At 41.5% G+C, this 10,591-nt stretch overlaps 1 protein-coding gene across 2 annotated transcripts; it reads right to left on the bottom strand.

Annotated features, from left to right (window-relative positions):
• Positions 1-308: 308 nt before the first annotated feature.
• On the bottom strand, positions 309-9,575 carry LOC123020608 (serpin B10-like). 2 transcript variants are annotated; one of them, XM_044424530.1, is made up of 8 exons: positions 9,560-9,575; positions 6,152-6,331; positions 5,216-5,329; positions 3,948-4,082; positions 3,272-3,389; positions 1,926-2,068; positions 1,530-1,697; positions 309-1,049 (listed from the first exon to the last, which is right to left on the bottom strand). In XM_044424530.1, the coding sequence occupies exons 2-8, from the start codon at positions 6,317-6,319 to the stop codon at positions 645-647; spliced, it is 1,251 nt and encodes a 416-aa protein (XP_044280465.1). In that variant the 5' UTR covers positions 6,320-6,331; positions 9,560-9,575; the 3' UTR covers positions 309-644. The 2 variants fall into 2 exon arrangements, with proteins under 2 accessions (XP_044280465.1, XP_044280462.1); XM_044424527.1 differs by lacking the exon at positions 9,560-9,575 and adding an exon at positions 9,472-9,553.
• Positions 9,576-10,591: the final 1,016 nt, after the last annotated feature.

The following is a 10,591-nucleotide window of genomic DNA, read 5'->3' as shown; positions in this document are numbered from 1 at the left end:
ACATGCCCAGTGAGTGAAAGACTTGCCCTTGGATGGCCTTCTCCTTTAGCATCCAAACTGTAACTGGAACCCCAAGTTGCTTAAGCTTCACTGGCTTGCAACCCTAAGGGTTTTTGTACCCTGATTGTGCAATATTATTATTCTTTTGCTATTTTGCTTGTTACTTATGCATGCTACAACATGTAAGGAGCTGACATGTGCTATAATTACAATCTGACCTTATCTTACCAAAAGTAATGCCTTGTGACAAAGCTTTTGTTTAATGACAACATTAAGATACTGGTGTAAATCCATTAACCTCAGTCAACTACTTTTAAAAAATTCATTTAATTCTGAACAGCCTACTATTCATATAAATGTTCATATAAATATTAAAAATGTTATTTACAAAGAGACACAGCAGAAATAACCATAACAATTGACAATCTCATGTGGTTTTGAAGTATTTTCTTTTTGGAAAGTGACTTGACATCTTGCTGAGTTTATCAGTTGCCTTATGCACTCTGTCATTTTGCAAACATACAGGGAAATGGAAGAAAACCACTCTACTGTATTTAGAAATACGTTGGCAAACTATCCCCATGTTGTGAATGTTTGTACCACTGCAAGATCCTTCCTGTTTCCTAACAGAAACTTGAAATATTTTAAGGGGAACAGAACCTTCCCCAGAAGAGGATGCTTTTGGTTTTGTTGTGCCTGATGAAAAAGAGGAAAGGGTGATCAGCTGCAAACAAAAGGGCACCCTGGTCACTTCGTGCGGATATATCAACAGCGCTGGAAGCAGCAGCTTCGGTGCCCTCCTCCGTAATGTCGACAAAGCACTTGTGGAAACCTTCTGACAGAGCCAGCATTCTTTTCTCTGACATCCCAGTGAAGTCAGCGTGGTTTGCACTGAAGGCATCTGTTAAGCCCATCCCGCTCAGAGTTGACTTCAGCCCATAGTGGCCTTCTAATTGGATCCTAGGCAGATACACATTTGCTTCAACTTCTTCCATTTCTTCTGGGCTAGTCCACTTGGATAAGTTCTCATAAGTTAGCTCCTTTTCTAGCTACATAAAAGAATCAGATAAATAATCTGTTGGAAAACTTATCTGGATTTGCTAATGCATATGATGTCTGTATTTCTTTTTCTCCTGGTATCACTGTTTACAATCCACCCCCCCCCCACTCCTGCCTGCATCACAGGTACTCCATATACATGCACCTGAAACACTGTGATGCTTCCAACATCCAAAGAAGTAGGCTGCGGCTGCATTTATTCAGCAGCAAAAGCAACAAAGAATCTGCAGCGCCACAGAGGTTAACAAGTTTATTCTGCAATAAGCTGCATATGGTGGGTATGGTGTTCCAGTTCCAGATGGAGTGGGTGGTGGCTGATAGCATATGTATTTCCCATGGGGTCCCGCGCACAGACCCTCCTCCCAGTGAGGAAGTCCTAGCCTCCTTTCCCTCGCCACAGCCTTGTGTGCTCGAGAGCTGAATCTCTGCTTTCTAAAAATAATGTAAATAGTACAAATACTTTTCCTTACCATTTCCAGGCCAGTGCTACCATCATTGATGTCTTCAGGGAGCAGTATAAACATGCTGAGTTCATTATTAACATACTGGAGCTCGAGAATATGAGTCTGTACATCATTTATGTAGTTCCAGTTAAATTTATCATGCTGGAACATCATCTTTACTGGTTTACTTGTGGTCTGCAAGATAACAAGTATTGAGGACAACACCACTTATTTTCAGGACCCTTAAACCACAAACATTTTTAAATTATTGGGATCAAGAATATCTCTCTCTCTCTCTCTCTCTCTCTCTCTCTCTCTCTCTCTCTCTCTCTCTCTCTTTCTGTCCAGTTGAATGTGAATTAAGTGTGAATGAGATTGCAGCCTCACTTCCTTTTGTTCATTCAGCATTAACAAATTATTTACCTTGTTCAGTCGGAAAGGCTGTTCTGTCGTATCATTTTTCTTAAACGTCTTGGACCAGTTTCCTCTGAAGTACAGTGCATTAACCAAAACCAGCTTGGTAAGAGAATCAATGGATCCCTCATCTAACAGGTTCTGTACTTTACCTTTCAAGGAGGGGAGGCAAATATGTCATATGTTTCTGAAGCTGTATTCAACTGAAGCTTTAAGAATTATCACTTAAGAAATATGAATTTACATTTTGTCTGGGGCTTTGGTGCACAGATAAGAACATTAAGGCAATTCTGGGTCACATCAAAGATTTATCCAATCCAGCTTGCTAATGTCTCTAGAAAACCCACAAGCAGAACATATGCACAGTACCACCCACCTGCTCATGTTCAGTAGGAAGCAATATGTTGCTCTTGTGTCAGAGACATACTGCTATTAATGGTCTTAGCTCCCGTGAATGTATCTAATCCCCTTTAAAAGCCATCTAAGTTGGAGGCCATCTTGTGGGTGTGAATTCCATAAAATGTCCTTTTATCTGTCCTGAATTTTCTAACGTTCACCTTCATCGCCCAGTGAAGTGAACCCTAAAACAATTGCTTTTTCCCATTCCAGTTTCCCCTTGCTGCTACCTTGCCTTGCCAGTTGTCATTTCCCCATAGTTGAAATGTAGATTACAAACTTCCCTGGAAGGACAGACTTTCTGCTACTCTGGAAATTCCATATGCATGGGTAGATTTGTATAAGCAAAACACTTTATTTAACTTTATGCAAGAATGTGTATTAAACACCTCTATTGAACTAAGTTGCAACAGTGCTTGGTGAATTGTGCTGATAATCTTCAGATGATAATTTGCATGTGGTATGTTATGGAATAATTTTGCAGCATATTTTTCACTCAACTTGCAGTTTGGGTACATGGTAAAGCATTTGGATGCTCCCTTTGCCCATTGCAACTTTAGGAACTTCCAGATGGAGGGCTTCTGGTGCTAACAATAAACATGTATTGTGCAATTATTCCATATTTTTTTCCTTAGAGAAAAGATGAATGGGAAAACACAGGAGCAGGGCTACAAATTGAAGGTGACTACCCTCCCACCCCTAAAGTTCTTTGAATGAGGCAGTGCAATTGCATCCAAGGCACCTGAAACACCCGAGAATGAACAGATGCTCTTAAGTGAAATACAAGGAATTATTTTCCATTTTCAAGAAAAGGAGGCTAATGTTGTGCAGTGCTCATACTAATACATATGATATGAAAGTACCAAACAAGAAGAGAGACCTCTTTTGACAGCAAAGAAAGAGAAGGATAGTGAAGCCTAATCTCTTTCTAAGTAGCAGAACAACCATTTTGAACTCACCTTCTGTCTGGTGTTTGACCCAAGAATTGATCTCATTTCTGATCTCCTCTGCAGCTTCTTGAAAGTTAACTGTTTGTGGTGCTGCATTATAATATTTCTTCACTGACTGTAGGAATTCCTTAAAGTACAATTTTATTCTATTCAGTAGTATGTCCATATCAGTGAGGACAAAAGTTTTACAGTGTAAGAAATTCTATTAGGCTCTACCCCAAGAAAGAACATTAAAATTGTTACCCAATCCTATTTTTATACTTGGTGCTTGCTGCATATTTTCATTCCATAAAACTTGATTTCATATGCATTAGAAATGAGATCCTGCATACTTCATAAAAATATGCATGGGGAGATAGAATGTGTGCAGTACAGCCTCATATTTTTGGTTTGGGAGACTATTCCAAGCATATAAAGATCTTTATCCAATGAATTTAGGTTTGTACCTATACCTTTATCCAAGGTATAGGTACAAACCTTACTCTTTGCACTATCATGGATACTCAATTTATTATGCAATCCATAATCATTGTATTATGAAATCTATAATCACAGAACTATGAACTTCATTACATATATTTCTGCTTACATACACCTTCCTCCAATTGCAAATTGTGCTGGTTTACATTCTCAGAATTAAAACAATTGAATTTTAATAATTTACCATTGCTTTTTAATCACTTACTTTTCGGAAAGGCACTGATGTGTCTCCATATAGTTGATTGACGCTTCTAAGTATGAAATGTTTTGTAGGTTGGTAGATTTCTTGGCTAAGTGCCTGGAATCTTGCATGAATGTTGCTTGCAGTCTCAAAGGGGGGCTTGAACAAAGAAAGGTAGCATTGACTACTATCTCCTCCAACTGAAATTTGTTCTATCCCCAGACCAATCTCAGCTCTATCTCTGTCAATATATCTGCTAACCTTGGCCTTGCCAAGATTCTCTGTTTTGAAGTCAAGCACTTTCCATTCCAACTTGGTACCTGTATATCAATTTTTAAAATGATCCATATGGAAATGTATACACTTTTTGGGTACTATATATATCAATGCACTCATTTCTATGCACATTTACTAACATACACATTTTGAGCACCTGAATCTTGTGACTAAAATGTGTTTGTGTGCATTTGGGAAATGGTTTTTTTTTTAGCATTTTGCTTTTTAAACAAATTTAAGGGAATTTCACACACATCTCTAATAAAATATTAGGATAAAATATTGATTGTATTAGCCATCTTTGTAGCATCAACAGCTCTTCTTCCTTGGAAGACAGGTGCCCTGTTCTTAAAATATTAAATATTGTTTGCTGCAAAGGACAACTATCAAGCTGGGGTGCCCTCACCCTATATTTTCTTGTTGAAAGTAGTTTATATTGCCATTTTGACCAACAAGTTAAAGAAAACAACCTGGAACTAGGTTGTTGATTGCACTAGCTATTTTCCCTAACACATATCCCAGAAAAATATATCCATATACGCTATACTAATTCCTGGTGGCTATATCACACATTGAAGGACCAGTCCTAATAAAATTAAGTATGCCTAAATCACATTCAGTCAAAGTTACATAAGTTAGCAGTTACAGTTCAGTTTTATTGAGATAAATGGGTAAGCACTTAGTCAGAGGTGCACCGGCTTTAGTGGTCTACCCAAACAGTTATGTTTCAGTGAAAGAGCATTAGAACCTGGACCCATGCTGCTCCGTTATTTTAAATTGTACTTATAGTTCAAAGTCCCACACAAATTTAAACAGGAAAAAAATCCTAGAACTCCCATCATACCCCAGGCAGCCATGCTGGGTGGGGAATGTAAAGAGTTCTAGGACATGCAAGGTACTGTAGGATCAAAATAGGCTAAAACAAGTGGTTGAAGCCATCTCTTCAAGCTGGTTTTTAAAATAGGCAAGCACACATTCCTTGCAGCCATGTTACATATTTGTTTCTAAGATGTTACCTTCAGAAGGGCTATACAAGGATTATATAAAAGCTCCTCCATTTTGGAATAGACACGTGGATGTCTTGTTCTATGGGCAATCTCAGTTTTCTCAGCTTTGCTGAAGTGAAACACCTGTAATTCAAATACATGCAAAGTCATGCATTAGACAGAATATTTATTTCATTATTTATTATATTTCTATGCTGAGAAGTAGTCCAAGAGGATACGCATATAACATGTCATGTCATAATACAGGGGCAGTCTCTCTGCCTTTTAACTGGAAAACAAGGGGAAGATCTAGCTAAGTTGGGGCAAAGGATATTAATGTTACAAAATGAGGTTACTAAGCAATGCCTGGAATCCAAATAGCTTCTTTGGCCATGACCAAGGACTTCCATTTTCCCCCTCCTTCAATGGCACAGACACCCATGTTGGTCATGAAAAATCCCCATTGCCTGAATAGGGACACATCTGCTTCTACAGGAGCTCACTGGGGATCCATAGGCCATGCTAACATTGCACACACAGTACAATGGAGCCTTGGTTTAAATGAGGCACTGGGAGTAGGTACAGACAATACTGCAGAAGCACTTTCCTCCTCTGACTTAGCAAGCCTCGCATCTCAATTAAGTCATGGTTACTGTCCTGTATTTCACAATGGGACAGAAAAAGGTAATGGACACACCCATTTTCTGCCATGCACGCTCATTTAGCAGTGTCCCAGTGAGTCTTAATACCAGTTCAACCAGTTCAGCTTTTACCTTCACATGCCAATTGATGTGCGTCTCCAGTATTAATCTTCAAACAAAACAAAGCAAAGCAAAACTGTGCCCTGGTTACTGAAAGTTTGGGAAACATCATTCTACAAGCACACCAACGACTTCCTTTACCGATGGTCATACATGTGGCAGCAGACACAGGTACACGGCTGCTCTTCAATAGTGCAAAGCTTACCTCTGCAATCTGCTCAGCAGTACAGCCTCTGGCTCCCAGGTACACATTGGCCATAACCAATGAAATACTCCATGGAGAAAATAGGACATTCCCATAGCTTTGCGTCTTGCACACGTGTTTGAAAAAATCGATGGAAAAACCAGTGTTGGCTGCACTCAAAGCCTCCATTGCTATTTAAACCTAGTAAAGAGAAACAAGCATTCATTTCAGACTCTTTCCTTTTTTAGGTCCTTAGTGAAGCAGCTCTGGAGCTGTCTGATAAACAGGCAACTGGTCTGAAAGATAACACTTTCTGAAACCATGAATCCATCACCTGAACCACAGGAACCATCAGCCAGTCCGTTTGTGGTTGTTCTGTGAGCAGTGTGGTTTAAAGTCATTTCCTGTCTATAGGCTTTTTCATGATGACCCAGAATGAGGACATGAAAGGACAGTGTTTACAGCAGTGGCTGGCTGGACTTGGAGCAGACCATGTAAGCGCTAGCCTTGACTTCCACAGAACACACAAATGGCCTTGCACATGGGAAGTCTATTGTGCAAGTCAAGAGCAGTTGCAATGTGATTCTAGTGAAGCACTCATCACACAAATGCCTGTTAGGAAGAGAAGAAGCTGACTTCTGCTGAGTTAGGCATTGGTCTATCAAGTTCAGTAGGGGGTCTCCAGTGCGGTGCCTAAAGAGTCCTTGTTTCTGCTGGGTTTTGTGGTATATCTCATGGTTTCTTTCTTGATGTTAACACTGCAAAACCAGTGAAGCATTGTGCTGCTGCCCAACAATATACTTATTTGGGCTCAAACATGTGGGGCTTTTTTCTTTTTCTTCTCTTGGAGCTCAGACCCAACCTTTGTTTTGTACTCAAGTCACTTTTCTTGGGCAAGACATTTTTCATTAGGGCTCATCACTTTGCCTTCTGGAAGAAGAGTCCTAAAGATGATGTAATTGCTCAAGACATATTGCAGCTCTTCCTGTGATGTGGCAATGGCATTTTCTGGTATAGTGTTTGGACAGCACTGCCTTAAGATGGTTCCCCGAACTCTTCACCTTATGACCAGTGACCACAGGGAATGGTGTCTTGTGCACTAACTCTGTCCATTGGGATGTGTGAAGCATCGCTCAGCACGGAGTTCCTGTTAGCATGGTAGCATCGTACAATTCACCATCTTGGGATGCATTTCTAGCACTCATAAATGTTATGAACACTCTTTCCTTTCCGTTGGAAGAGAAAAATATTCCAGACATGCAGAGAGTTCTTTTTAAAACTTTATTGCGATGAAGGGAACAGAAAAGAATGGTTTCCTTCCCATTTTTCTGTTCACCTGAGCACATGTTCACACCCCCCTTTTGAACCCTCTTCCCGGCTGCTTGTTCCCTCCTCCCTTCCCCTAATTGGCTAATAGGGTACTGAGAGTTTACACTCTTTCCGCCCGTCTATTCCGTGCTGCCCCAACGCCGGCCCTTCTTCCCAATCCAGCCCTGCCCCTGGTGGGCTACAATAGGCTCATTTTGTTCTGCCCAGCTTGTCAATAAACAATCAGGAAGTTTGACCCTCCTGCCTACCTGCCTATTTCCCCATACCTTGTGCTATCTGATTTTAGTCCTGACCCATCTTTGGGCTAAGTAATTTTCTTTGCTACCCTTTTAAATCTCTTTACTCCCTTGTTTCAAATCATCCTTTCACAGCTATCATAAATACCAGGTGAGCTTTGTCACAGTTTCTTTCTTGCCGGAAGCTTACTCAGACACACCAGAGGGGTTGTTTCAAGTTCAGTCTGTCCTTGAGAACTAGATCATTAATGAGCACTACATGAGTGGGTTGGGCTGCCTTGAAAGAATTGTGGCCATAGATAGTGTTTTGTCAATTCCCTGTCCATTTGCAACAACCTGTCCTGTCAGTTCTAGTCTTACCTTCCCACTAGTCTTCTAACAAAGTCTCAAACTGTGCAGGCACTAATTACCTGCATAGTTTCACTCCAGGCCATTCTGTACCCTGCCCAGCTTTTCTCAGGTCCTCAAGACTGAAGGCAGGTTCAGCTCTCCTCAGGCATTGTTTGTGTGAAGGATATTTAAAGGGGCAGTGGGGCCAGGCCTTCAAGGGCAGATGGCTCCGTGGTCCAGGTCCAGTGCTAATAGCTGCCTATCAGCTGCCTATCGTGTGTGCGTATCTGAGCTGGTGAACCCTAGCAAAGCAAACTGCTGCATCAGGCGTCCTCAGCCTCAGGCAAGGGGCCCCATTCAGACTACCTGGGGCTCTCTAGATGGCCATGCTGCCTTCCCCTACCCCAGCCCAGCAAACCATCCTTGTCAGGTTCAGACGACACAACAAGCTACACCAGCAAGAGAAATACCACAAACCTGGCGGGCACAAAAGCAGCACATGAAGGGTGGCTAACAAGCCACAGTGGCTTAGCCATCCTGGCATTGTGCAGACTGAGCCAGCATGGAAGGAAATCGTTAGCATCCTGAACAGCAGCACTTCACTTGCAGGTGCCCCTTTATCATTTAATTTCAATTTTATCATTCTAAAGAGCCTGACTTGAGATTTCCACCTTATCAACAAGCCCCTGTGCCTTTAACAGCAGCTCTGTGTACAGGAAGCAGTAGACATGAGCATGAACATATGCTAACTTCTGCATGTGGAACTGCTGTAAAAAGAACTGGAAATAATTTGCAGAAAATACTGCTAACCTGCCTGTACCTTCCAAGTCCAACACTCTGGCTGAGCCCTCTGGCTCCCAGTCTACCCAGCCAGTGTGGCCATTTGGGAAGTCTGGACCAGCCACCACACCACACTCTCTCTCTGGGCCAGAAATACTTAGTTTGGACCACACAACCTCATCGCAGGGGTCCAGAGCATTTTTTAGTCGCCCTTCCCTCTAATTTACATCATCAAGATGTATCAGGGTTCTTCTTTTCATAGGGATTTAATAAAAGCATCCTACTCAAACTACAGATATCCATCCGTGATAATTTCTCTATTAACAAATGAGCTAAAAGCGTGCAGATGAATGTGTATTAATAAATAAGCTATATTCCATGCAAATTAGTGCACAATAGCACATTTTAGGGTACGATCGTAGGAACGTCAGCTGTTACCTTATACATATTCACTTGGAGTAAGTCCCTTTGAATGTAGGGGAACTCACTTCTGTATAAAAGTACACAGGATTAAATTATGAGCTAAACTTCTGTCTCTTCTGTAAGTCAATATTAAAACAAGCAACCTACTGCTACCAGAACCCTCTTAACAAATTAATTGCACATGGAATGACAGCATAAAGCAGAATCCAAAATATGAAAATGAAAGCATGAAGATTTACATACCTCTTTCAAGCCAACAATTTAAGCAGGCACTCTGTTCGCCTTACTATAACCCCAAGTGCAAGTCAGAGCATTTATATAGGTTTCTTACCACTCCCAGGGAAGTTTTCCTGTATGATGCAATAAATTTTTGCCCATGCATTGTCTATGGAAAAATTGAAACATCCTAGGAAAGTGTCTTCAAAAGGGAATGAGAGAATGACATAATCATCTGAGCTGAACGGATGCTATGAATTGCAACAGAAGAAATCACCAATCGAATGATAGCAGTTAAAGCAAGACCGTGGTGTAAAATATGGAGATTGCCTTGTCACCTACTAAATATTAGGCAGTACTTGACTTAGAACAAATAGCAAACTTTTCCCAGAGAGCATAGTAATATGTAAAAAGAGCATTCTAATGCGATCTAACATTAAGAAGTCAAGCTGTTGCTTGCTACTTGCTGGCTGCATTCACACATAATGCTAAACCATCCTGCAATGTTACCATGCAGCACAGTTTCTTACCTTGGGGCCTGAGGACAGTGGAGCTTGTTGACAGCACCAAGGAATATCAAGGACAAGGTAGCAGCATCTTTCACAAGAGGCGAAGTATGGCTGTAAGAGCAGGAGAAATGCATAACAAACTGCCTCCCTAGTAAACAGGCACTCCTGACCGGTCCTTGGGAACCAGACAGGAGTGCCAAGCACGGTCATCTCAAGGCAGCTGCTGCTGGAGGCATCATGGCACAATGCCCTGCTGCTGCTGAGTTGCTAAAGCCACAGGTGGGCAGAGAAGAAAGGGAGGGAGGGCCCGTCACTGCAGCCATCTCAGTAATCAGTAGGAAGATAGTAGCGAATGCAAGCTGGAGTATCTGCTGCAGCCACGGCTGCTCTTGCTGTGAAATGTACTGGTGGAAACATAGAAACTGAGTCCAGATGTGCAACAAACCATGCTGAAATGTGGAAACCAACCATTGTTTCTCTCTGTGATCCCATGGAGACCATCCTTACCATGCTTTACCACTCTTGCTAGCTTCATATGTAACAATAGCACATGCCAAGGTGGTTTCCATCATGGCTTGTCATTACTTTGAGCCTGCCTGCTGTGTTGAATGGATGTGGAGGACTGTGGCTGACCAGTT

This window comes from Varanus komodoensis, unplaced genomic scaffold (genome assembly GCF_004798865.1).
Source record: "Varanus komodoensis strain SLA01 unplaced genomic scaffold, ASM479886v1 scaffold14_3, whole genome shotgun sequence".
In the NCBI taxonomy this organism is placed as follows: Eukaryota; Metazoa; Chordata; class Lepidosauria; order Squamata; family Varanidae; genus Varanus; species Varanus komodoensis.
Note: the sequence above shows the minus strand (reverse complement) of the source record. Positions and strands in the feature narration are given on the sequence as shown.

What these genes read in the sequence shown, in the direction of transcription:
- LOC123020608 (XM_044424530.1), bottom strand. Translation starts at nt 6,319, where the DNA reads ATGGAGGCTTTGAGTGCAGCCAACACTGGTTTTTCCATCGATTTTTTC. An exon ending in CATCAGTGCCTTTCCGAAAA is followed by an intron (nt 3,390 to 3,947) that starts GTAAGTGATTAA and finishes TTGTACTTTAAG; the next exon opens with GAATTCCTACAGTCAGTGAA. An exon ending in GGTCAAACACCAGACAGAAG is followed by an intron (nt 2,069 to 3,271) that starts GTGAGTTCAAAA and finishes CCTCCTTGAAAG; the next exon opens with GTAAAGTACAGAACCTGTTA.